Below are 27,850 nucleotides of genomic sequence, written 5' to 3' on the forward strand. Positions count from 1 at the left end.
GCTACCAAACTGGACATTGCAGGTCTAGAAATAATCGTGTTCTCCATTTCTGCAGGTCCCCCAAGCCACTGAAAAAAAGACAACCACCTCCCCTGTTCCCTTCTTGGCCACTTCTTCTGTTACACACCTATCCCCTCTTATGAAAAGACATGTGGAAAATTTATACTAAGGCTGGGATACAGCCATTGTGCTGTCAGAGCTTTATAAACGAAAAGGAACAAAAAGGACAAGTACAGACCCCATATAGACAACTGAGCTAAAATTGCATTAACACGTTAATATTATAAATAAATATAAATATGTTCATGACACAAGCAACCATGTATCACTGTGGTGTGTGAACAGTGAACTCAATATTAAGAAATGGCTTGATTTTTGAGTCTTTTGACTCTCGCCTGACCTTTAACCAATTTGAACCTCAGTTTCCTCCTTTGTAAAATGAGGATAATAATAGCCTCCTCTGGAAACCCTAGTGGTGTTGTGGTTAAGTGTTATAGCTGCTAACCAAAAGGTCGGCAGTTTGAATCCAAAAGGCGCTCCTTGGAAACTCTTTGGGGCAGTTCTATGTCCTATAGAGTCGCTGAGAGTCGGCATCGATTTGACGGCAGCGGGTTTGGTTTTTTTGTTTGTTTTGTTTTGCCTATCTCACGAGATAGTTAAGAAATTCCAAAGAGTTAATAAAAGAAAAGGGCTTTATCACTGCAAAACCCTACACAAATGTGGCCTGTTATTTATTATCTATGTCATTCCTTGGGGTGGAGGATCCTGCAGCCCAATTCCACAAGAGTGAAGAGCTTGCGTTTAGAACCCCAGGGGCAGGAGGCTCGCTCACCCTAAACTGGGTAGCCAGACTTTGGAGCAGCGGGGAAATGCAGCCGGGCTGCGCCGGGCCTGGAGACGCCGCACCGAGCAAACCCCAACGCCGGCCTCGTGGAGGCGAACGTAAGGCGTCCATTTCCGATGGTGCTGAGCCAAGTAGGGACGGGAACGGGGAGCAGGCACAGGCTGCGGAGCGGTCCGAGGAGACCCAACAGGTGTAGGGGTGAGGGCCAGGCAGAGGGGAGGGCATGCGCAGAGCGCTGCGACCCAGACGAAAGATGGAGCTCCCCCCGAGGAGCGCGCGCCGGGCGGGGTCGAAGCGGGGTGATGCGTCAGTGACTGACTAGACTGGCGATGTGAGGGGGTCGGGGTGAGGAGGCCACCGCGGAGGCCATCCCCCAGGTGCGGTGCTGGCGGCCTCAGGAGGGAACATTCTGGAAGGAAAAGTACAGGCCTAGACCATTCGGCCCGGTTCGGTGACTCGGGCGACTCCGCCCCCTCAGGCCTAACCCCGCCCCTGCAGCCTAACCGCGCCCGATCCCCGCCTACTGGGGAGGGGGGCGAGGTTCGCCCCGCCCCCGCGCCCTGCGTGGGCGGGGTCCCAGCTCCCCATTGGCGGGGCTCGCAGGTATGGCGCTTCGCCATTGGCCTGAGCCTTCAGGTGGCGCTCTCGGGAGTGGTCGGAAACGCGGATTGCTCCCGCCCTCGGCCTCAGGCGCGGCGCGCGATTGGCCAGCGCAGTCACGTCTTCTCCGCGGTCCTGGCCTGGGCGGTGTGTTGTCTGTTCGGGCGGCGGCGGCGGCGGCGGCGGCGGCGGCAGCTGCAGTGGCAGCAGCGGGAGCAGCGGCGAGTGGCAGGTGAGCTCCGAGCGTGGGTCGCCGGGCCCGGCGTTGCAGCCGGCGGGGCCTCCCTCACGCAGCCTGGGACGGGGCGTTGGGGAGAGGCCGGCCGCGGGGCCCGGGGAGCCGCGACTGGAAGGCGCCGGCTGCCTGGGCGCCAACGGCCGCTGCGAGGGGAGGCCGGGCGCACAGGCCTCGAGTCCCTTCGTGTCCCCGGACCCCGCGAATCTTCCGCGCAGGGCGGAGGCGCGCTCGGCTCTGCAGACCCTCCAGGCAGGCGGCGGTCCGCGGCCCCTCAGGCCCCTGACCGCTGACCCTCGACCCCCTGGCCTCCCTAACCCCGCCTGCACCCCTCCTGCTGGCGAGTGCGGTATGCCGGCCGAGCCCCAGCCTCGCGCGACGCCCCCGTCCCGAACGCGCCCCTCATGACGGCGGGCTGGCGGCCCGCACGGAACGTCTTCGCGGGGTGTTTGCACCTAGTTCCAGGGCGCGCAGATCTCTCGGAGGGTGGGTCCCCAGCGGTGGTTTGTAGTGCCCACGTGACGGGGGGCAGCTTGGGCTCGGGGGTGCCCCGCGGACGCGAACCTGTTACTGACCTGTTCTGCAGCTGCGGCATCCTTCAGGTGGAGGGGCAGTGCCCTGAGCGGGGTCTACAGGTGCAGCCCCCGGACCAACCCACACAGCTGGGATGATAGCTGAGATGGTCATGGTCAGTTATCCAGGACTCCAAGGAGGGACTCTGCTTCCTGGCAGATGAGGGCCCTTGGCTTAGAGTTGAAGGGGCATCCTGGCCCCACAGGGGACCCAGGAGCCCCCACTTTAACAGCTGCCATTCCAGCGATGCAGGTAGCTGTAAAATTTCAAGTCCCTCAGTTGGATTTACTGGTGTTTCTGTAAATTTGACAGAAATGCACTTTGAAGTTGTCTGCTGAAGCGGAAGAAACAAGTATTCATCTTCTTTACCTACCTCACGGTGTGCGGTCTTGGCCTCTGGGTTGTCGATGTGAAGTGCCTAGAACAGTGTCTGGCATGTAATAAGCACTCAGGGATATTATTACTGTACTTTATTCCCATTTCTCAGTGCATATGGGAAGTAAGATTTGCCCTCTTTGCATGTCAGATCTCTTCGTCCATGGATGGACATTTGGATGGTGTCTACCTTTTGGTTATTGTGAATAGTGCGACTGTGAAGATCCATGTACAGCTTTTTGTTTGAATACCTGTTTTCAATTCTTTTGGGTGTATACATAGAGAATCGCTGGGGCATGTGGTCATTCTGTGTTTAACTTGTTGAGGACCCACCAAACTGCCTTCCACAGTGGCTGTACCATGAGGGTTCCAATTTCTCTATGTCCTTCCCCACACTTGTTATATCCTTCCCCTTTTTTGGTTTGTTCTATTATTTTTCAAAATTTTTACTTCGGTGAAATATATGTAAGAAAACTTTTCAACCGTTTTTACGTATACATTTCAGCGGTATTAAGTATGCTAACCATATTGTGCGATAATCACCACTATCTGTTTCCAAATTTTTTCATCACCCTTAACAAAAATTGTATTGCTTAAACAATACCCCATCTCTCCTTCCCATCTGCCTCAATTAACCACTAATAACCTTTGGTCTCTATACGTTTGTCTGTTGTGGATATTTCATGTAAGTGGGTTCATGCAATGTATGTCCTTGTGTGTCTGTTTCACTCAGCCCTTACCCGCTTTTTTTAACGACCATCCTATTGGGTGTGAAGTGGTATCTCATTGTGGTTTTAATTTGCATTTCCTTAATGACTAATGATTTTGAGCACCTTTTCATGTGCTTGTTGGCCACTTTTAAACTTTCTTTGAAGAAATATCAATTCAAGTCCTTTGCCCATTTTTTAATTGGGTTGTTTGTCTTTTTGTTGTTGAGTTGTAAGAGTTCTTCATATGTTCTGGGTACTAGACCCTTATCAGATACATGATTTGCAGGTATTTTCTTCCATTCTGTGGGTCGTATCTTCGCTCTTTTCAGTGTCCTTTGATGCACAAAATTTTTAACTTTTGATGAAATCCACTTTATTTTTTCTTTTATCGCTTGTGCTTTTGGTGTCATATCTAAGAAACCATTGCCAAACCCAGAGTCCTGAAGATATACCCCTATGTTTTCTTGTAAGTATTTTATAGTTTTAGTTCTTAAATTCAGGTCTTTGGTCCATTTTTATTTAAATTTTGTATATGGTGTGAGGTCATGGCCCAACTTCATCCTTTTGCGTTTGGAGGTTCAGTTGTCCCAGCACCATTTGATGACGAAAAGACTGTCCTTCCCCCTTTGAATGGACTTGGCACCCTTGTCAGAAGTCAGTTTGTTATAGACGTATGGGTTTATTTCTGGACTGTCAGTTCTGTTTCATTGACCTATATATCTGTATCTTTATGCCAGTACCACAGTGTTTTGATTACTGTCAGGAAGTTTGAGCCCTCCAACTTTGTTCTTTTTCAAGATTGTTTTGGCTTTTCAGGGCTCCTTGCAATTCCGCATGAATTTGAGGATCAGCTTTCCATATCTGCAGAAAAGACCACTGGGATTTGATAGGAATTGCATGGACTCAGTAGATCACTTTGGGGAATATTGCCATCTTAACAATATTAAGTTTTCTAGTCCATGAACATGGGATGTCTTTCCATTCATTTAGATCTTCATTAATTTCTTTCAGCAATATTTTGTAGTTTTTGGTGTGTGAGCCTTGTACCTTCTTGGTTAAATTTATTCCGAAGTATTTTATTCTTCTTGATGCTATTATAAATGGAATCATTTTCTTAATTTCTGTTTCAGATTGTTCATTGGTAATGATGTTAGCTGTGGGTTTTTCATAACTATTTTTTATCACGTTGAGAAAGTTTGCCTCTATTCCTAGTTTATTGAGAGTTTTTATCATTTAAAAAAAAAATTGCCTTCAGTAAATTCTGACTCATGGTGACCCCGTGTGTTATAAAGTAGAATTGCCCCGTAGGGTTTCCTTGGCTGTAATCTTTATGGAAACAGATTGCCAGACCTTTCTTCTGTGGTGCCACTGGATGGGTTCCAACCGCCAACCTCTGGGTTAGTAGTCAAGCACTTAACCATTGGCGACAATGCTTTCTCTGCATCAATTGAGATGATCCTGTGGTTTTGGCTAATTGCTTCTTAAGCAGACTTTCAGTAGTCATCGATTCCTCCTGGATTTTTTGCCTCCAGAAGTAATTAGGTGCCACTGATTCTTGAGCCTTCGGAGGTTCCGTAGTGAAAACTGGACTATTTCCCAGCATTCTCCACTGCAAACTTACGATTCAGCTTTTTCTGCCGAGCCAGTGTTCCTTCATCCATTTGCTTTCTAGCTTTCAAAGTTTTCTTGCTATTGTCTTTTCTCCCTTTTTGTTCTCGTGGATATATGCCTTTTTAAAAAATCCTCCCTTTTTCAGAGGGGTGTCTGGAAGATTGTGAAAGTTAACATTTGTGTTCAGTGCGCCCTTTTTAACCGGAAATTCCTGGGTGACCTGTTTTAAATGAATGCTGATATTTAATGGCGTGTGTGTTCAGCTTGTAATCAGTGTGTCCTGGTCCTGAACGTATGGTGATTAAACGGTCTCGTAGTCAGCTCCTCATCAGCTCTGAGCATAACATCAATTTGAATTTACTTATAGTACATCCTGGGCAGCATTTTTTAGTAGTAGAAGCAGTGGTAAGGAGCCCTGGTAGTGCAATGGTTAAGCGCTCAGCTGCTAACTGGAAGGTTGGTACTTCACTGTGAGTCAGAATTGACTCAGTGGCTCCCAACAAAACAACTATAAAGCAGTGATGGAACAGGATGGAACCGAACGTTAGGTTGCAGCTCTTGCACATCCTTAAACGTTCCAAGGCGAGGCGAGGGTGTAGGGACTGCAGTAGCTTCACAAGGCCCACTGACAGTCAGGCCAGGTGGTCCTGAGCTCACCAGAATAGGACTTCCCACGTCGGAGTTCACGGAGTGGAGTGGGAAATGGAGATCAAGGTTGGAGAGCAAGAGTGCGATGGAGTTTACGGTGGTCCTGAAGCCGCAGCAGCTGTGAGTATTCCAGTAGGTAATTGTGTCGTTGCCACCCGCAGGAGGGCTGCAGTAGGATTGAGTGAATTGAAAACAATCATTTTCTTCTCCTTCCCCTTCCTCCTAAATTTGGAACTCATTGCTATTTTGGATGCTGTCCCCAGTGATTTTCAGATAGAAGAGAGGAGGCCTGCTACATCTGCGATTGAATTTGTCACCTTTCATCAGGACAAAGTAAACTCACAGTTGACAGATGGAAAATACAGAATATAATGTTGCTGCTTACAATTATTATTATAATTATATGTTATAATTGACTCTACTTCATTAAATACCTTGTACGATTCGTTAGTTGGTTTTACAGCTTTAATTATGTCTGTAAATAAGCATGGCTGTTAGGTTGGATGCTTTGTTTTTCATGTGGTGTCCCAGGGGCTGTGTGAATGGTCATATTGTTAGGTGCCATTGATTTGGTTCAGGCTCATAGTGACCCCTGTGTACAGCAGACCGAAATGCTGCCTGGTCCTGCACCATCCTCACAATTGTGGCTGTGTTTGAGCCCATTGTTGCAGCATGTCAGTCCAGCTTGTTGAGGGTCGTTCTTTTTTTTCACTGATCCTCTGCTTTACCAAGCATGATGTCCTTCTCCAGGGACCGGTCCCTCCTGATAACATGTCCAAAGTTAAGTGAAACGAAGTTTCACCATCCTTGCTTCTAAGGAGCATTCTGGCTGTACTTCCAAGACAGATTTGTTCATTCTTCTGGCAGTCTGTGGTATTTTCAATATTCTTCACCAGCACCTTAATTCAAATGCTTCAGTTCTTCAGTCTTTTTAATTCATCGTCCCGCTTCCACATGCATATGAGGCAGTTGAAAATACCATGGCTTGAGTCAGGCGCACCTTAGTCCACAAAATGATATCTTTGCTTTTTCACACTTTGAAGAGGTCTTTTGCAGCAGATTTGCCCAGTATAATATGTCGTTTTATTTCTTGACTGTTGCTTCCACAGGCATTTTTTGTGGATCCAAGTAAAATGAAATCCTTGACAGGGTCAGTTTTTTCTTTGTTTATCATAGTGTTGCTTATTGGTCCAGTTGTGAGGATTTTTGAAGGCTGTAGTCTTTGCTATTCATCAGTAAGTGCTTCAAGTCCTTTTCACGTTCAGCAAGGAAGGTTGTGTCATCCGCATATCACAGGTTGTTAATATCCGACCCTGATACCACATTCTTCATGTAGTCCAGCTTCTCAGATCATTTGCTTAGCAGACAGATTGCATAAGTATATTGGGGGGTTTTAGTTTAGGAGAGTAAGATCTCTGTAACAAGTGCTGTCTGGCGTTTGTACAGAATAAGGCTGCAGGTAAGAGACATCAGTGGTGTAAAATAACAGGAGTGGCTCTCTGATTCCCGGCGGGGCAGGAGGACTCCCGAGGGTGTGCACTTGCAAACAAAGCAGTGCTTTGTCGAGCTGCTTTGCTTTGTTTTTAGTCATTCTGCCTACTTTATATTGAATTTTATTTAACATTATTGGAAGGCGTGAGGTATATTCTAGAATATGTAAAGCAGGTCTTTACTTGCTTTTTATGTTGTAAAACTTTACAAACTTGAAAATAGTCACCTTTGCCTGCTGCCTTATATTTGGGTGGACAAAGCATTAAAAGAATGATCTGAAAATGGTATACACTGTTTACATTTGCAGACAAGTCAAATTCTGTAATTACTGTCCCCAATTAGGAAATGAAGCAGAGTTGACACGACTGCTCTCATTGGATAAGAGAATGCAAGAAGTACTTTAAATCCATTAGGAGAAAGAACCAAGAGGGACCATGGATGCATGGCCCTAAATGGTTCTCATAATTTCTTATATCACTTTTGGAATAGTTTTTCCAAGGGTGTGTTCAGGCAAGGAGTAGACATTGGTCAGGGGAATTCAAGAGTCTTTAGTTTAATGCTAAAGCAAGCAAGGTGTATAGAATTGGTCCTCCTCTTTTCATTGGAATATACAAAGTGTTATTTGTCCTGCAGGTGGGTTTTGGATCCAAAGATGAATAAGGTGCAGTCCCTTCCCTCTTTGAGAGCTCAAGGTCTAGCTGGAGAGAAAGACTTATTAGTAAGCAGTTATTATAATTTGTGTTAAGTGGTGTTACCAGATTGGCACTAGAATTGGCCCTTAGCTTAGCTGGGGGAAAGGGAGGGTCTGAGAGGGCTTCCTGGAGGTGGTATCTCAGCTCTGTGTGAAAGGTAAGCAAAAGTCAGTCAGGTAGAGCTTGGGGTACAAGCGGACCAGGGGATAAAGAAGTAAGGAGTGCATCCCAGACAAAGAGGACACTCATTGCAAGGAAAGGGTAGAGGAATGACAGGTAAGTGGGATGGGGAGGAACAATACCTGTAGCTCTGTGTTCTGGAGTGTGAAGGTGTGGGTTGGGGGGAGGAATTTAGGAGGGAGGAGGAGAAGGGACCAATGTGTTCCAGAGCCTGGGTCATGCCCATAAGGTGGTGGGAGTCACAGGAGGGCTTTAAAGAGAGTGAGGTAGTCTGGTCATTTTCTAAAGAGATTGGTGTGAGGGGGGCAAGACTGGAGATAGGGAAAGTAGTCAGGGGCACGTGCAGGAAGCCAAGCAAGAGGTAGTGGGCCAGGCTGACAGGTGGAAGGGGTGGCGGAATGGCTTTGTGATGGATAAGTGACAGGAGATGGTGTTGGGAGGGGTAGGTCTCTGGGACTGAACTCAGTCTGATCTGGACCTGTTGAGTTTCAGTTACTTGTTGGTGGTGAGGTGGAGATACTCAACAGGAAATAAAATCTGGTACCTATTCACTATATAAAAGGAGTCCTGGTGGCACAGTGATTAAGCGCTCGGCTGCTAACCTAAATGTTGGTGCTTCCAGTCGATAAAGATTTATAACCAAGAAAACCCTATGGGGCCGTTCTCTGTCTTATAGGGTTGCTATGAGTCAGAAGCAACTCGACGGCACCCAAGAACAATAACGACTCACTATATACAAATCTAAATTACAGATGGATTAGATAAATCACAAGTGGCTTGAAATGTAAAAATTACAACAGTAAGAGTGGTGGAATACATACAAACGATGCATATATTCTTGGACTAGGGCAGGCCTTCCTGAGCAGGACACAGCACTCGGGAAGGTTTGAGAGAGTGGCCATGAGCTAGACTAGGGGAGGGACCCAGCAGTATAATATGTAAGAGGGCAGTGTCCTTCTATGGTTTCCTGCAAAACAATAAGAAAAAGACAACCCCCCAATAGAATAAGAAATACAGATGTCTGAGAAACATGAAGAGGTATTTTAAGCCATTGATAAACTAAAGGAACACAAAGGAAGTCAGTCAGATCTGTGCCTATCAGACTGTCAAAGAGTGAAAGCCCCGCATGTCCTGGGTTGGGAAGGAGCATTGTTGCACGTGGTGGCCGCCCCACTGACCATTACTAGCTGTCACTAACTACCGGCCAGCTTGTTTACTGAAGGCCGTGTGCTGTGGACTAGAAACATCCTTGTTGGCACTCCTCATCACACTGGTTATAAGTAAATTTAGCACACTCCAGATTTGAACAAAATACAGTAACCCAACATAATTTATGCTTTCTGTATTCCAATAAGAAAGATCCTTTATACTAACATGTACGAAAAATATAATTTGACATTGGGCATTGGCTGCAACAGTGTGATAAATATCACAGCCAGAGAAGTAGGGTTTCTTAAAAAGTCCTAGAGGACTTATCATTGGGAGGTGTAGCCCTGTGATAACTTATCTTCACATAACCCAGCCTGTTGTCATCGAGTAGATTCTGACTCGTAGGGACCCTGTAAGGACAGAGTAGAACTACCTCCGTAGGGTTTCCAAGGCTGTAAATCCTTACGGAAGCAGATTGCCACATCCCTTTCCTGCTGAGTGGCTGGTAGATTTGAACTGCCAACCTTTCAGTTAGCAGCCGAGCACTTTAACCACTGTGCCTCCAGGGCTTCTCTTATTTTCACATAGAAGCCGTTGTTTTACTTAAAGCACTGTCTGGGGCTGTGTGTGTGTGAGTACATATTATATGTAGAGATTTGTATGAAGTAAATGGCTCACAAACTCGTAGAGGCTGGAAAGTCCCAAGTCAGGCCAGAGGCTTCTCCTGACGTACGTAGCCGCAGGGGCTGACGAACCCAAGATCGGTAGGTCACATGGCAGGCTGCTGGCTCAAGTCCCAAGAACCGGAGGCCAGATGGTGACAAGCCGGATGCAGGACCCGAAGCAGAGCAAAAGCCAGTGAGCTTTGTCAGAAAGTCCACCTATATTGGGTGCAGGTCACACCCCCAGTGAAACTCCCTTACAACTGGTGAGCTGCTTATAGATCTCATCATGGAGGTGATTACATTATATCAGATGTCATCAAGGAAGTGATTATTACATCATTACCTAATTGCCCAACTGCATCATAACTGCCAAACCACTGAGAATCATGGACCGCCCAGGTTGACACACAGCCATAACAAATGTGGAGCTGTTTTCTTGATGTAAACAAGCTCATCTAGCCTACCCTTCTTCCTGTCATTTTGTCATTTCCAAAAACAGCGACCAAACCTTGCATCACTGCATTGTCTTGGCTGGGAACAGTCTTATAACACAGAGCTACTGGTGCTAACAACAGCTGCTTTCCTTTAGTGTTTTACCTGGTGCCAGGCAGTAATGGTACTACTGAGGTCTAGGTGCTACCGTTACTCCCAGCTTAATGGTGGACAGGTACTGTGCCTCCAAGCTCGGTGTCCTGCCCCTGGTATTTGAAGAGGTGGCAGGGTCAAACTGCCATACAAACGGAGACTGGTAGTCCTTTATTTTGAAAATAATATTTCATGGGTTAGTTTTTTTAAAGTATAAAACAAATATCTGCTCTTTAAAATTTTTTTTTTCAAACAGTACATAAAGGGTTAAGTGAAAAGTAGTCTTCCATTCCCCAGAATTTACCTTGAAGTTCAGTGTGATGTTTTCCTAGGAGGTTTTTAAGTGTGGCTTCAGGTCTGTGTGTGTGTGTGCATATATGGTTTTACAGTGTGTGTGTGTGTGTGTGTGTGTGTGTGACATGTGGCATTCTATAAAGCCTTTTCCCAGTATTTTTAGGTTATAGCTTTGTTTCTGATATGCTGTTTTAAATGATCAGTTCATTTTTGCAGATTCTCAGTCCCTTAGTATAAATCATTGTTCTTTCATAAACCAACATTGTTTTGCTTTCTCAAAATGAAATTCAAGGTGGAAGCAAATTCGTGTTTATTATGTTGTAGAAGTTATTACATTGGGTATGCTCTTTGGAAAACATTTCTAACCCAGTATGTTTTTTTTCCATAGGCAAAATAATACATTTATTAGTCTCTGTGTTATTTAGCTTTAATGGGCTTAAGATCTAATCAAAGAAATTATGTTAGGATTTAGTACTAATTTTTAAAGGGGACTTCATTTATTTAATTTTAAAAGAGGCAGTTCTTACTTACAGGGCAAGTGTTAAATGGTGAGTGAACTTACTGTTGGCTATCAGCAGTGCCAGCACCGTGGCTCCTTGGAGAGCTTGTTAGGGAGCTAACAGGTTAACTGGCCGGGTTGAGCCTGCCCGTCCAATCCGGCCCCAGAGCCGCTGTGACGGTGCCGCCTGGCAGATCGGATTCCTGGGCCTGGCTTTGTGGAGGCCGGGAGCCATTTTGGGGCTGCAGTGTGGACCGGAACCTTGTTCTGTCACCTTAGAAGGTCCCTTGTTGGAGGTGTGTGGCTCTCAGGCTCCGCAGGTGGGGCACTGATGGCAGCGCCGCTCCAAGTCCTGGCTGGCCGGGCTTGTCATGAGAGGTGTCACCTGCTGACGGTCACCTGGACTCGAAGCAGAAAGACTAATAATCTGTGTTCTCCCTGGAGAATTTGTGGATGAGATGCAGGCTTTGAGCATTAGACCCCTGAGATAAGCATCTGCAGGGCTGAGCACCACTTTAATTGGAGGCAGGAGGAGGTCTGCCTGTGGCAAGTTCAGATTATTTCAGATCTCAGTGCCGCCTTAGCCTGTTTTGGGTCAGGCTCACTTTTGTCTCAATTCACTTGGTCCGTGACTGCATCAGTTAATAGAACATTTGGTTTTTAACATCATGTTATAATCTTTATAACACTTACAGTGCTTTGGAGCAAACTCCATTTGTTTTAGTAGAAGATAATGACCTACTAGGCGATGATAGTTGTAGTTTATAGAGCTGAAACGGAGTGCTGCATGGCCTTGCAGAAGGCTTGTCTGCCTTCAGGTTTTCTGTAGGACTGCAAGCATGGCTAAGAAAAGAGTGTGTGCTAATTTTACTTCGGAACACTATAGTTTTGTTCCTTTGCTTTGTGCCATGTGTTTAAAGCTCCATTTTTAACCCTGTGTGACTGGTAATTTTTGATATTTTTCAGGTCATTTTTCTGGATTATTAGTGGATTAGCAGAGACATTCTAAATACTAAAGGTTGAGATCCTCTGAGAGGGTAGGAAGGAAATCCATTTTTAAGCAAAGCATTCAGGAACAAAAAGGGAGCTGTATGTTCTTGTCTTTATCATGTAGTGTAAACATGGCACATGTGATATAAAAGGAGGGACCCAGAGTAGCTTAAGAAGCTTAACATCTAATTTGAAAGCCCTGCCAGGAAGTTTTATCTTAGATGTTCACACGTGTGCGTAATTCCTAAGTCTGAAAGCAGAGTTTGCACCTGCACAGGGTTTTTTTTTTTTTTTTTACTGGCCCCAGTAAAACAGGGGTGGTTTGCCCCACGTGATACATGATAGCAGGAGGCAGTGAAGCTCGTAGGAGCACATTTATTTGCGAAGTGCTGGGTCACAGATTAATGCCAAGGTTCTCTGAGGCCTCTGAAACGTTTCACCTATTTCTCACCTACTGTCTTAATATTGTTCAGATTTGGGGCACAAATTAGACCTTCCTTGAGTCTGAGAGGATCCTGATTCTTCTGGGTTTATAGGCTTCTAGCCTTTGTTTCTTTACAGCATTCATGTCTATAAACTTCAGGGGCATATGAGTCCATGCAAGAAGTGATCGGGTCACTACGCATGTATTGAATACCGATGAGACTATAGGTATTTAAACCGAAGGCTTAATAATGGTGAATAATGCCAGTGCAATAAAAAATTCAGTGCAGAAACGAAGTTAGGAAGTGTGGTTTTGTCAGTGAGTAAATTATAGGGGATAAAACAATGAGTTGGATGTCAGCCCTCAAGCATGGGAGTAGTAACGAGATGTGAACATCACCACCAGTCCAGCATCCTCAGAAACCACTGACGCTGTCTTCGAGGGCCGCGTGGACAGTTGAGCCAGGGAGAGGGCCCTGTCAGGAGGTGGGGGTGTGCAGGTGGAAGGGGGGAGCACACAAGGTGAGCCCAGAGCACTCATGCTCTTCTCTGCTAGAGCTCTGTCCTTCAGTTTGTGTCACTGAATCTCGGTGAAGTGTTGCTCAAAGTAGACAGAAGGGGTCTAGGCTGATAAGCAGACTTTAAACATGTACATGAATGAAATAATAATCAAAGTTAATTTTATTTGCAAAAGGAGGTTCCAGTATATATTCATAGCGTGCCAAGTAAGGATGAATTGTACTTGTTGAATGTGTGTCCTAGGTAGGCTTGCGGGGCATGGCGTCTCTGAAGAGGCCAGAGAACTTTTGAAATGTTTTTAAAAATTTGAGAGTTTTGTGTTGTCTGTGGAATTTCGTAGCACAGTAAAATCCCCATACAGGAACAACGGTCTTTATTTCTATGAATACTTAACTTTTGAAAGAATAATTGGGGCTCTTTCTTTCAGAGACGTGTGAATCGAAGTGCTTTAGGTTTAGCCTATAGAACTCAGTCATTGGTACAGAAATATTTTGTCCGGGATGCCCTTTATTTTTAGTTTCATCTTCCTTGGATTTTTTTCACAGCAGCTTATGTGATTCATGTTACTAGTGAGAGGGTTTGTTTTTTTTTTAATTTGGGTGTGTGTGTGGGTATTTTTAGCCAGAGGAAAGTTTGAGTCACTCCAAAGAACTCTCCATGACAACCAGAGAAACAATATGCTCAACATTTTTTCATTAAAAAAAAAAAAAATGAGTGTTTTCTTCTGGGGAAAAGGAAAAGCATAAATGACATTTTAAGCATACCGTTCATCTTCTTGTTTGTTTTCTGACTCTGAGGTGCCTGTGAAAAAGCTTCTGCTGTCTGGGAAGGTATTACAGTGCTTACGACAGAGTGAGAAGCTGCTCTGCTTTATAGCCAGTAACACAAAAAAGTGATTTCAGAAGAAGGAGGATGTTGTTATTTTTACATCTCGTTAAGAATATTCTTTTTTTTTAATTGTTGTAAAAATATATATAACACTACATTTGCGATGTCAACAATTTCCCCATGTACAATTTAATGATATCCATTACGTCAGTCATGTTGTGCAGCCATCACCAATAATCCTTGCCAAATTTCCTAGCACCGTAAACAGAAGTTAAACTCACTGCTTCCTCGACAGTGACTCCCTCTGTCCCCCACCCTCTTGTCCCTGGTAACCGCTAGTAAACTTTGGTCTCTATCCTTTGCCTATTCTAGATATTTCATGTAAGTAGGATCATACGGTATTTGCCCTTTTGTGTCTGACTTCTTTCACTCAGCATCATGTTTTCAGGCTTTGTCCATGTTGTAGTGTGGAGCAGAACTTCCCTTCTCTATGTTGAGTAATATTCCATGGTATGGATAGACCATATTTTGGAAGGAGAACATTTTAACCCCTTCAGGAATTTAAGAATAAATTTTGAGAAGGGGTTCTGAGTTACTTTCAGTACTTGTTTTTGAAAGTGCCCGGATTTTCAGAATAACAAATAGGTCAATTTAGATTTCCCCTTGTTGCTTTTCTGTGGATGTATTATTTTGAGGGCTGTAACAGACATGTTTTGTGGACTCATAACTATGAGAAAGCTAGTCTTCTTTAAAAAATCAGAACAAAACTACCGATACTGGCTTTGTTTTGTGAAGGTTGTTTTGGTGGTGACATTTAGGCCGTCTTATGCAAGTAACACAGATTGACATCTCTGCATATTTTCTAACCCTTTTAAAAACCCTGCCTTCCTTTTCTCTCCACCTTCTGCAGTATGGTCTGAGATCGTGAACATGGATTTTTCTCGGCTCCACATATACACCCCTCCTCAGTGTGTGCCAGAGAACACTGGCTACACATATGCACTCAGGTGAGTGTGTGTGAGCATGTGTGCACCAAAGAGCACTGCCTACACAAATGCGCTCAGGTGAGCGTCTGTGAGTGTGTGTGTGCCAGAGAGCACTGGCTACATGAATGTACTCAGGTGAGTGTGTGCACCTGCCTGCAGGACTGGTGGGTGGACAGCTTGCATAGCTCAGCCTCATGTTCTCACAGTGAAGAGAGCTGTGAACTGTGCACCGCACCGTGGCTTCACCAAACTAGACTACTAACCTGACTTGGGCATCGTGAATTATTTTGAAAACCATACATCTCTGAACCAGCATAGCCTGGTGACTCAGTGATGAGTCATTGCACATGAATTGCTGTTTTAGACCCCACCCAAGGTGGCAGTGATCTCAAGAACAAATCTCTGTGGTTGTGGTTAGTGTTTTGTGATTTATATCAAAGGCTCTGCATCTTAAAGTTAACAGGTAACCTAGGCAACGATTTGCCTTTTGAGAAAGAGTCATGATAAGATGAGATTTTGATGAAGCCCAAGCTTTCCAGAGCTCGGCTAGTATCAGGTACTAGGTTGTGTTTTTATTCATATTCTGATATACTGAAGCTTGGCGTTTGCTTACTAAATAGGAAGGATGATTGAAATGAAACTTAAGTATTATAAAATCATGGGTTAGTGCCAAAGGACAATCTTATCGCTAGGTCAGTTAGGATTTGGTTAGCAGTTGGAAACGTCTTACGCCCAGCAGGCTGTTTAAGGCACCTGAGGGGAGCTGTGTATGTTCTCCGATGGCCTGTCTTCTACAAGGCAAAAGTATAGTTCAACCTTAAGAAAACCGGAAAGTATATTCAAGTCGAATCTAACATTTGATGATTGTGTTTTCATTGTTAATTCTAGATAATGCCAGACTTCCTGTAGGAACACACTCTGTTTTTGTTTATAGTATGGTTGTGGCTTAGTGTACAGTGAGTGGGCCATCCCAATAAAAGCTGTTCTGTTGTGTATTATGAGCATAGAAGCCATTATTCTTGGTAACTTCTTGATAGCCTTTATAGCCTATTTTGAATACAGTTTAGGAAATGCATGTCTGAAGTCTTCACTGGGAAGGAGCTCTGTGAAATTGGTGACAGCCACAGCCCTTCTTCAGGGAGATGAGGGTAGGTCTGGGGGCAGAGGGCTGGAGAGGTGTCACAAGAGGAGACAGGGCTGACGAGGTGTGGCTTTGTAAGTTCTACTGGGAGTTTGGGCCTTTAAAGGCAGCGGGGAAACCACTAGACCTCAACAGTTATAATGCGTGGCGCCCCCACACCCATTATTTTGGAGCAAACCTGAAATGTATTGTTTCATCAGTCAGTACTTGGGAATCTATCTCTAAAAGTTAATGATATTAAAAAATAATAACTAACCAATATACCGGTGTCACACCTTTAACAAAAAGGTAATTTATGATGACTCCTTAATAAAGCAGAGTTTAATCAATGTTCCAATTTCCCGTATCTTCATTTTTTTCTCTTTTTTTAGAATCAATTATTTTGAATCCACTCAAACAGCCTCCTCCTCACATTACATTTTGGTAATTTGTCTCTTAAATCTTGATGTGTTTCTGAAAACTGGTAGTTATTTAGAAGTTTGATCAGTCTCAGGTTATTTTGATTGATCGGCATGAATATATAACGGATGGTCCTCCCTGCTCTGTTACATGAGGGAGGTGCCTGACGTCTGGCTGCCTGTCTCCTTTGGTAGCATTGAGGTTGGCCCTCGTCGTCAGCTGGACCCATTTATTGTAAAGTCTCGATCTGCCTGTTGCCTCCTAGATACAGCTGTTGATGGTCGCAGCCTTCATCTCTCTAATCCGGGAGGAGAGCCATTCCCAGGAGCTCTTCAGCAGGCTTCCCCTAAGGCCCCATGAGACCCCAGGAGACGTTGCTTCCCGAGCCCTAGATTCGGAAGAGTAGTATCAATCAGTCTTTCAGCCTCTGGTGAGAGGTGAAGTGTCCCACAGGAAGGAAAGGTGGAGAAGTGGCATTGGGTCAGTGCATACCAGCATCTGCATAGAAGCTGATAAGAGTGATTGGGGAAGAGGGGGATGATCGCAGGGTCAAAGGCTGCTGGGGGGCATCGAGCAAGCTTGGCACTGGAGCTTCGTCACTGTTACCCCGTGGACACCCATGGCTCCGCTAGCGGGAGCAAAAACAGCAATGGGACAGAAGTGGGACTGGAGTGGGTGTGAGGTGAGGGTGGAGACAGTGAGCTTAGACAGGTTTGGCTGATAAGGGAAGGGGAAAGGGCATGGCTTTGAATGAAGCTGTACATTTATTGATTTTTTTTTTTTTTTTTATCATGAAGAGAGGTACAAGCTTCTCTAGATGCTGATAGCAGGGAGCATGTAGGAGAGAGAAGAGGCAGCTGTCAGAGTTGAGTCTCTGGGAAGTGGGAGATGCCATCCAGAGCGGGAGGGCTGGCTTTAGGACTCCTCCTGCAGTGTGGCAGCCTGAGGGGAAGGGGCAGAGGGAGGTGTGGCTCAGCTGCAGACTCAGTATGGAGAGGCCGAGGCAGTTAGTTCTCTGATGGCCCCGGGAGACTGAAAAACAGGAGGTTTCTTTTGGGTGATTTTTGTCTGGCAGACAACTTCCCATAATTTATTGCTGCCTTGTATCTACGTTTCTGATGTTCAATTACAGTCGATTTTTTTCAATTTTTTTTTAAAAGAACAAATTAAAAAAAAATGTGTAACAAACAAGAAATAAAGTAAAATCACATGCCCCTAAGGGTTACAGCTCTAATATATCTTTAGGGTCTTCGTCTACATCATTATGTTACTAAATTCTCTCTAATCCTGGATTGGACTGTCCTTCCCTTAACATCTTATAGATGAAGTGCTTTGATACCACAACCTGATGGATGGGCATGTCACTTCCTGGCACAGTGCCCACAGGGTCCTCCTTGACAGGCCCAGCAGATGGGACTCTTCCTCCTGGGACTCGGTGCATTTATCAGTGGGAACCATGCCGGGATGACAGTTGGATTCCCAGCCCAGGCTCCTGCCTTAAGCTGTGGGACTGCGGAAATCCTGTGTGTGCGGTTGGAAGAAACCTTGGAAGTTGTCCACTCCACCAGATAAGCGGCTGAGACCTGGGTAGAGTGACTGCCCTAAGCCGTGCACGACCTCTGGAGTAACTGGGACTAGATATTCCAGCCTTGGACTCAGAGTCCCAAGTCTCTTCCTCTTTTCATCCTCTCATCCGCTCCCCCTGCTTTAAACACTAGTACGTTACCATGATAGAAAAGTCCAGTACTGTCCAGCTAAAGTTGAAAGTCCCCTTCACCCCACCTTCTTTCAGTTCCAGAGGCCTCCCTTGTTACCAATTCACAGAGAACCTTCCAGATTTTTTGTATACTTTTACATATGTAGGTATAAGAATATGGGATTTTATTTTTTAGTTTAACATAAATAGGGTGATACTAGAAGGCTTTTTTTTTTTTTCATGTAGCAGAATGTCTTGGAGGTCTCTCCATGCCAGTTTATATAATAGCTCTTTTATGTTTTTAATGGCCTCACAGCACGATAGGGTATGGATCTAGCCTAGCCTGTTTAACCATTCTCCTATTGGTGGGTACTTCCCAGTCTTCTGCCGCTATAAACAGTGCTGCAGTAAACAGTCTTGAATATGGCTCTCTTCCCAGGGAGGGCTCTTACTGAACTAGCAAGTACTTGGAGCACCATTCTGATGGTGAAAGGCATTCCAGGTTTGAGGTTGAAGAGCTAGGACCGCATCGAGACTCGGCAGCCCTGTTTTAATGTCCCTGAGTCCTGGGGTTGGGGACAGAGTCCTGGCTGCTTTCCTATACTTGAATGTGCATCTAGACTGACAGAGGGTTCCCCATTCAGGCCTGGTTGGGGTGTGGACGGAGTGGGGCAGGCGTGGAGTTCAGGGTTCTCTCAATGTGTAGGTTGTTCATAAATGGCCGCCCTTTGAACCCAGTCCTGAAGTTCAGAGGCTTAAGTGTGGTGATGGGGAAGGGTGAAGTCAAAGATACTCAAAGAAGAACTTACAGAAGTGCTTACATTGGTCCATAACTACATGAGAAATTCTGATTTGAAATAACATAACTCTTAAAATCATAGTTGTATAAAATACTCTGCTGGAGGAAAACCAGCCATATTTTTTGTAAAATGTGTAAATTTTGTCTTGTGTAGTGTTCTTACCAAAGTTTTCTTGTGGGCCAGTACGACATATCTTCTAACCACCCCCAGCTCTAAGTTAAAGTTAGGAGCTCCAATGACAACTTGAAGTAATTTGTATCAGTTTACTGTTGGTTTGATTGAACATTTTTCCTAGTATCTTAGATCTAATAACTTTATAAAGAATATAATTCTGAAAATATTTTTATAATGTAAAATATAGTGCAAAAGTTCTCATAAGCAAGACTATGTGGGCAGCTCCTGTCCGGAAGGGAGATGAGAAAGCAGAGGGGGACAGAAGCTGGCTGAATGGACATGGAAATACAGGGTGGAGAGAACGAGTATGCTGTCTCATTAGGGGGAGAGCAGCTAGGAGTATATAGCAAGGTGTATATAAATTTTTGTATAAGAGACTGATTTGTAAACTTTCACTTAAAGCACAATAAAAATTAAAAAGGAAAAGTTTTCCTAAGGAGATACACATGGTAGCTTACTTTTGCTTGGTAGTAAAATTGTCCCACAATAATAATAATAATAATAAAATTTTCCCCAGATGACATGTTCTGTTCATTACTTGTTCAGTTTGTTTCAGAGCTGGTGCTGTAGCATTGTCTCCCTGACAAGCTTCCTTTTCTCCTAGTTCAAGTTACTCTTCAGAAGCTCTGGATTTTGAGACTGAACACAGACTGGATCCCGTCTTTGACTCTCCAAGAATGTCCCGCCGTAGTCTGCGCCTGGCTACCCCAGCGTTCACCGCAGGGGATGGTCCGGACACTGAGGGCCATGCCTATGCCAGGAACACTGCCTCCGTGAAGGACAGGGCGTCCAGGTGAGCCCATCTCTGCTCTGTCTTCCTGGGGTTTCCCACAGGGTTAAACCTCTATTGGTTTGTAAAACCGTGCTCTCTCTCTCACGTAAGGCTATGTGCGTGCCTATGTATGTGTTTATGAAGTCGTAGCTTCACTATATGTAAGGGCTGAAACTAACTCTGGAGTGTGTGTGGGTTGTCTGGTGTTGATGTTCCGCAAGTTAAGATTTTCAAGTTCTTTTTTGTTCAAGTTCTTTTTTAAAACTGTGGAGAGATAGCTGGCACCCTGTAACATGGGTACAACACTGGACAAACCAGTATTCACAGTTTAGAAAGCCTTATTCTTCTTTGTAGCGGGGGCCAAACTTCAGCTGTCCTACCAGATGTTGTTTGAGGGGAAGGACTCTTAACCAAAATCATCACATGGTATCTTAGGTGGTCTCTGCACTACTAACGCTTTAAATCTATTAAATGTGGATTACACCTGAACAAAAGAAAATGAAAATCCTCTCAATAAGCAGCATCATGATAAACGGAGAAAATATTGAAATTGTCAAGGATTTCATTGTACTTGGATCAACAACACCCATGGATGCAGCAGCCAAAAAATCAAACAACTTACTGCGCCAGGCACTTCTGCTGCAAAAGACCTCTTTAAAGTGTTCAAAAGCAAAGATGTCTTTAAATGACTAAGGTGCGCCTGACATAAGCCATGGTCTTTCCAGTTGCCTCATATGTGTGCAAAAGCTGGACAATGAGAAGGGAAGACAGGAGAAGAAATGATACGTTTGAACTGTGGTATTAGCAAAGAATATCAAATAGACCGTGAACTGCCAGAAGAACAAACAAATCAGTCTTAGAAGAAATACAAACAGAACGCTCCTTAGAAGCAAAGATGGCAAGACTTCAGCTCACTTAACTCTGGACACGTCATCAGGAGAGACCAGTTGCTAGAAAGTGACATCATGTTTGGTAAAGTAGGGGGTCAGCGAAAATGAGGAAGCCATCAATGAGGTGGGTTGACACAGTAGCCACAGCAGTGGATTCAGACGTAGTACCAATGGTCAGGAGGATGTGCAGGACCGCGGAACGCTGGGTTCCCTTACACGCGAGGTCTTGGTGAGTTGGAGCCGACGTGATGGCAGCTAACCACCACCACCACCACCACAATGACTGGCTAACAGATACAGACGTAAAATTTAGACTTTTTCATACTTTGTGATTCTCGTGTTTGTTTGATCTCTGTACCTAGAAAGGAGCGACAGCGCAGCAGGGTCCTTCTGCTGTTTAGACACCAGGAGTGAAAGCAGCAGCTTCACTTTCTGGTGTTCGCTTAGGAATGGCAAATCTCAAATCTGAGCTGTAGTTGTTCTCTCGAGGGTGGGGTTCAGTAGCGATGAAGAAAAACGATGAAATCATTGCCATGAAAGAAGCCGTGGCCCTGGAATCTGTATCTGGTGCCCCCCAGCCAGGACCACCTTCACCCAGGAAGTCTGTTGTTAAAAGTGAGGTTCTTGGACCTTCCCCTTGGAGAGTCTGATTCAGTAGGTTTGTGGCGGCAGCTGAGGATTCTGTTGGTTCGAACGTACTGCGCTGTGTCAGAACCGCCCTGTGGTAATGAGGTAATACCAAAACCTCGATTCCCGTCCCCGGTGATGCTCTGGCCAAATCCATCACTTCCCTGTGCTCACATGGGGTTTTTTCACATTGTGTTATGTCAGCGCCTCTGCCTCCACCCACGACTGACTTTCTGGAAGAGTGAGGACCTTACCTTCCTTGCCTTTGCACCCCACTGCCTGACTTCATGTCGAATGTTTGTAGAATACTGTGTTTAGGGGCTTTATTTTTATAATTTGCGCTAAATATGAATGCAGGACTTACTGTGGATTACAGCCTGTCCTCACTGTACTTAATGCAGCTCCGTCCTCACTCGTGACCGAAAAATGGTCTGGATGCGTATGTGTGTGCAATTACTTGGGGAAAGGAGGGGTTAAACTTACAAATCATATTTTCAAAACATTTTTAGATCAGTTTTTAACTGCTCTTGGGTCATGGGACCCAAAGTAATCTGAGCACTATTTTGTACAGTTTGAGGAGAGTTCCTGGATCCCAGCCTCAGATTCCCTTTAGATTAACAGATGTTTCATTACAACAGGAAAGACGTAAGGAAATGCTTTCTCTTAAAAATGCTGTTTATTCTCAGCCCTAGATTTTGTGTCTAGGAAAATCTAATTATTTTGTGTTTATGGACTAGAAAAGGTCATGCATTTGTTTCTTGTTCCGTTCTTTTTAGAACAGTAAAACAGCACAGAAGTACAAGCAAACCAGCTTTTAATATAAATCACATGTCAAGAAAAGCGACATCTTCAGCTGTCAGCCAGAGTAGCTGTCACAGCCTGCAGGGCAACATGGCCCTCCGGCCCCCCGTGCTAGATGAGTCTCTGATCCGGGAGCAGACCAAGGTGGACCACTTCTGGGGTAAGTGGGTGTGGCCATGTCTTCACTCTGTCATGTCACTCACTCTGTCTCCAGCTGGGCTGTTTCTCAGATTACTCTGGGGAAAAGGGCAATGACGTCCAGGTTGTTCCTTCTGTGGCCCAAGGCCTGGCCTCCAACGGTACAGGGACTTAAGCCTGCCACTTCCTTTGGTTATGCTAATATGCAGTCATCCAAGAGTTTGGGTACATTTCTTTATTTGGATTTTGTTTTGATGTGAAAGATGAGTAACCAGGTAATAATCTGATATTATTTTTCTAAGTGTATTTAAACAAAAGTCAGTGTGAAAATTCATCAGTTCGATTTCCAGTTCTAGAAAGCTTTAGGCAATGAGGCAGACAGGTGTGTTGGGTCACTAGAAAGTGTCACAGTGTAGCAGCGTCGACACTAGGAAGCGATGACACTGGGCCAGTGTGTGAGGTGACCACCTTGACTTTCCACACCAGTGGCGGGACCTGCTTCCTGGCTGCTGAGACTGTGACGTCATGGAGGCTGTGCAGAGGGGACGAGAAACATGGTCGGGGCACAGAGCTGCGCCTTTGTGGCTGGTTTGTGTCTGATCAGCCCTTCTGAGAAGATCAGATGATTCACAAAAGTTTGTGTGTGCTAATTTGGGGAAGCGTTAGTATTCGCTTTCACACTGTTTCCCCCAGTTAACAAGAGTAGTTACCAGGCACCAGAAGTAAATGCTGTAATTGTGAGGTCTCTGCCTTGCTGTATGGGAGTCATGAGAAAACAGGCTTTTATCTCTTTACTCTTCCTGATTAGGTCAAATTGTGTGTGCATGCACGTGTACATGTGTGGGGGTGTGTGTTCATGTGTGGGTATGTGCGTGGGTGTGCATGGGTGTAGGTAAATATGTGTGTTTTCCTCAAAGATGTGTATTCACCTTGAATCAAAAGGTAAGTGTCTGCATGTATCTGGAGAAATTCCCCTTAATTCTAGGCATTTTAGGAGATGGGTCTCGGCCAGTGCCATAATGCTGGCTTATTAACACATGTAACCTTTGTTTTTTTTTCTTTTTTGGTGGCTTTTGTTTCATTTTGATACACTGAGCTGAACAGCAAAATGTGCATGTGTTTTTTAGGTCTCGACGATGACAGCGACCTTAAAGGTAATCATTTGTCCTCTTTCTTCCCCACACTCTTCAAAATGTGCGTTTTCGTGAGGTATCTGCAGGCTGTGATAAATAGATTCCGTCTATTTTTTTGGAACCCTTAGGTGGAAGTAAAGCTGCTCTTCAGGGAAATGGTGACCTTGCCACAGTGGCAGACACCGCCACTGTCAACGGCTACACGTGCAGCAACTGTAGCCTGCTCTCAGAGCGCAAGGATGTCCTCACTGCGCACCCTACCGCCCGTGGGCCCACCTCGAGAGTCTATTCTCGGGACAGGAGTCAGAAGCGTAAGTCTCCCTCTTTTAAAAGTTTGAAAAGGGTTTAACGTCCAAATATTTCCTTTTCTTTTTGTAAACTTGGTTTTATAGGCCTCAGTGCCTATAAACTGTTTTTGTCATAGACTGTCTTAGTTTCTTAGTGCAGCTATAACAGAAATACCACAAGCCGGTGGGTTTAACAAACTGAAATTTGTTTTCTAACAGTTTAGGAGACTAGAAGTCTGAATTCAGGGTGCCAGCTTTAGGGGAAGGTTCTCTCTGCCTGCTCTGGGGGAAAATCTTGGTCTTCTTCAGCTTCTGGTCCTCACTTCCTTGGTGATCTTCATGCGGCATCTGTCTTCCCCGTTTGTCCTTTCTTCTGTGCCTAATCTCTTTTCATGTCTCAAAAGTGATTGGCTTAGGACACACCCTACGCTGACATGGCCTTCTTAACATGACGAAGAAATTCCTATTCCCAAATGGGATCACACCCACAGGTATAGGGGGAGGATTTACAACACAATTTGGGGGATGCAATTCAATCCATAACAAACTTGAACTCAAGTTGTCTTTTAAAAATTGAAGAAATTCACCAGAAGTTAGCTTTGTTCCTACTCATTTTATTTGGGCTTACATCATATGTGGTGAACGCTTTTGTTCTCATTTCAACTCGGGGTGAGCAGCAGGTGCCTTCTGTGGGAAGGAGGCTTGCAGAGCTGTGGGCCTTCCTGATGCCCCTTGTCTCTGCAAACAGTGTGAGTTCAGCTCTCCTTAGGGAGGGCCTCGAGCTGCTCCTTTCGGTTCCACTGCAGAGGCCTCGGAGCCAGTGTCACAGTGGTTGTCAATGTCTATGGTACCTGCAGATTCGGGGGAGTAAGCAAGAGAGTGCTGGTAGGGGTGAGAAGTGGCCTCTGAGTACAGGTCCTGGGTGGGGGGTGGACAGCACTGGTGTTGTGTTTGTGATGATGGCAGTCATGGCAGAGTCCCCACAGGTGGAACTACCACCTGACTGAATCCAAGTCTGGCTCCAGAGTTCAGGCTCCATCTCTTTGAGCACAGAGTCCTAGGAGGGTGAACACAGGACAGCAGTGCTGCCTGTGGTCTCTGCAGGGGCTGGGCTGCCTCGGGAGAGGCTACAGGGCCTTCACCACAGGGTTGGGCTATCTCTCGGGAGACCAGACAAGGCCTTCATTGCAGGGTTGGGCTGCCTCTCAGGAGAGGAGACAGGATCTTCACTGCAGGGGCTGGGCCCAGGGCAGGGGGCATGGCCTCTGCTGGGCCCGGGGCAGCGTGCATGGCCTCTGCTGGGCCCGGGGTAGGGGGCACAGCCACAGGACCCTCTCCAGGTTTCCTTTCCTGGCGTGATGCCACCACTGGCGTGAGGACCCCAAGCCCAGTCATGGCTGCCTAGTCCATGCTGTTGAGCACCTACGGCAGGAAGCGATACCTCCCTTCAGCAATATTCACAATGTTATAGTTACCACTATTTGTTTACAAAACTTTTCCATCACCCCAAACAGAATCTCAGTGTCCCTTAAGCAGTAACTTTCCATTCCTTCTCCCCATCCCCTGGTAACCTGTAATCTACTTCTGTCTCTATGCATTTGTCTATTCTAGATATTTCATGTAAGTGGGATCATACAGTATTTGTCTCTTTGTGTCTGGCTACTTTCATTCAACTTGATGTCTTCAGGATTCATTCATGTCATGGCCTGCATCAGAACTTCATTTCTCTTCATGGCTGAGTAATACTCCATTGTATGGATAGACCACATCTTGCTCACCCGTTCGTCCGCTGATGGACATTTAGGTTGTGTCCTAGTTTTGGCAATTGTGAATATTGCTGCAGTGAACCTTTTAATAAAAAATTCGTGCTATTTTTGGCAGCCTGTCTATGAAGTTTATACTACATGTGAACACCAAACCCACTGCCGTTAAGCCATTCTGACTCATAGTGACCCTATAAACCAAAACCCAATGCCGTCAAGTCAATTCTGACTCATAGCGACCTGATAGGAGAGAGTAGAACTGCCCCATAGAGTCTCCAAGGAGCGCCTGGTGGATTCAAACTGCCAACTTTTCAAAACTGCCCCATAGGCTTTCCAAGGCTGTAAACCTTTATGGAAGCAGACTGCTACATCTTTCTCCTGTGGAGTGGCTGGTAGGTTCAAATTGCCGCCCTTTTGGTAAGCTGCCGAGTGCTTTAACCACTGCACCACCAGGGTTCCTATACTATAGATAATTAAAGTGTAAAATAAAGTTGGCACTGATGCTCTGGGGCTGATAATCCCAGTTTTTTGTTGTTGTTTTTGAGTATAGGGTCTGAATTCACAAATAGCCTACTTAGAATATTTGAGAATAGAGTTCTAAAACCTCTTTAAAATCACTCCAACCCACATTTCACCAGTTCAGGCTGGCCTCATCCCATATGTTCTAACTTAGTAAGGTTTGGCTTTGCTGAGCTGGGAAAATCCACAGAGGAGCTGCCTCCTGGAAGCGCTCATGGGGCCGTGAGCATCGGTGGCTCGTTTTCCTCATGTGGTGTCACATTGCTCCTCCTCTCTTCTTCCTACGCCGCTCTTCAAGAATAGAAATCTCTACCGACAGTGGCTTGTCTAATACCACACCACACATTTAGGGGAGCGGGAAACAGTATCAGGGATCACGATGGAACTTCTGAAGCTGCAGCGCTACCAAAAAAGAGCAGAGGCTGGCTAGGCATTACTGTGTGTCACCTGTAACTTAACCACCCTTACGTGAACGCCTGGGCTGGCTCCGCTCCCCACCGCAGATGCGCCACAGCGCCCGCTCCTAAGGTGCTGCAGTGCTTTCCCTGGAGCCCTCGCCAGGCCAGGAATCAGTGCTGGGTCAGAGGTCATGTAGGAAGTGGCTGTTTGGCAAATTGTAAATACCATAGTATATGCATGGGTGATATCAGGGCAAAATTATCTGAAATTTAGTAGTTTATAGAGGATTGCCCATGTTGACACTCGGTGTTGAAGACTGTGCCACCTAGTTTGTGTTAAATCTGTCAGGACATTTACGAGGGTGAGTTCTTCTGCCCAGTGTCACTTCAAGCAGAGTGTCCTTGGTTGTTACAGCTTCACACTCGTCATTGTCGCTTGAGTCCATTCAGAAAGCTGCTTCCATTTTGCCTGAAGTTAACGACTTGGCTCTCTGACTTTTTCAGAGGGAGTCAACATCATCGGCCTTACAGGAAAAAGTAACATGTATTCATGGTCTTTTAATAGGCGGTGCATCTTTCTACGTGAATAGGATCTTGTGGCTGGCCAAATGCACCTCGTCATCTTTCTCATCGTTCTTAATTCAACTTTTCCAAGTGGTTTTAATGAAGCTCAGTTACGAATCAGAGAATTACAAATTGAAAAGTTATGAACCAAAAGATTGGGAATCAAAAAGCTATAAGTCAAAAAGCCATGAATCTGAAGGTATTTAAACCATTTTTTCCCTCCTTTCTCCACCAAATAGTGCTTTCAAGGTGGAGAAAACCCTCTGCTTCCTCTCACGTGCGCCCCTTCGTGCCTCTCCTCCCGTGGCCTCTCGTGGCTGACTCTCGGCTGGTCTCTCTCATGGCTGACTGTCTGTGCCGTTCTGTTTTCTGAAAGATGGTCAATGCTTAAACATCTTTAAGTCATATTTTTTTAAGTTAATGTACTCAACTTTTATTCTGTGTTACCTTTTTAAAGCAAAAACCTTTTACTTGAGTGCTGTTTAGGGTCCTGCTGTTTCAGAGCTTTTGAAGGAGGCCTGTCTTTGGTCATCTGGTATTATCTAGGCACCTTACTCAGCAGGTGGGGCTTGCTTATCTCTCGGGACCAAAGCCCTGTCATCATCTTGGCTCACTTGCATTCACCTGCACTGTGGGAGCCTTGAGAATCTGAGACCCTGCAAGTGGTCAGCCAAGCGGTTCTCCATCACGCTGCTTCCTCCGCCCTTGAGCAGCATTTGTGCCCAGTCCCAACGAGCTCTCTAATTTCTGTCGCTGTGTTGCAGCTCACTCCGGGTGTGGTGGGAGGACGGAGGTGAACGAGCTGCTCAGAGAGGACACGCGCCTTGGTGTGAATGGGGAGCCACTGTGTA

At 45.4% G+C, this 27,850-nt stretch overlaps 1 protein-coding gene across 5 annotated transcripts in view; it reads left to right on the forward strand.

Moving 5' to 3' along the window:
- Positions 1-1,569: 1,569 nt before the first annotated feature.
- Positions 1,570-27,850, forward strand: part of SUN1 (Sad1 and UNC84 domain containing 1) — a 46,318-nt gene continuing 20,037 nt past the window's right edge. Inside the window, exons 1-8 of one of the 5 annotated variants that reach the window (XM_049903062.1) lie at positions 1,570-1,676; positions 14,822-14,918; positions 19,712-19,900; positions 22,173-22,357; positions 23,463-23,489; positions 23,597-23,779; positions 27,001-27,198; positions 27,764-27,847. In XM_049903062.1, coding sequence (XP_049759019.1) covers positions 14,842-14,918; positions 19,712-19,900; positions 22,173-22,357; positions 23,463-23,489; positions 23,597-23,779; positions 27,001-27,198; positions 27,764-27,847 — 943 coding nt within the window. In that variant the 5' untranslated portion in view covers positions 1,570-1,676; positions 14,822-14,841. Of the gene's footprint in view, positions 1,677-11,108; positions 14,919-19,711; positions 19,901-22,172; positions 22,358-23,462; positions 23,490-23,596; positions 23,780-27,000; positions 27,199-27,763; positions 27,848-27,850 lie in introns of those variants that run through there. The other 4 variants (XM_049903061.1, XM_049903059.1, XM_049903063.1 and 1 more) reach the window with 4 other exon arrangements.

This window comes from Elephas maximus, chromosome 12 (genome assembly GCF_024166365.1).
Source record: "Elephas maximus indicus isolate mEleMax1 chromosome 12, mEleMax1 primary haplotype, whole genome shotgun sequence".
In the NCBI taxonomy this organism is placed as follows: Eukaryota; Metazoa; Chordata; class Mammalia; order Proboscidea; family Elephantidae; genus Elephas; species Elephas maximus.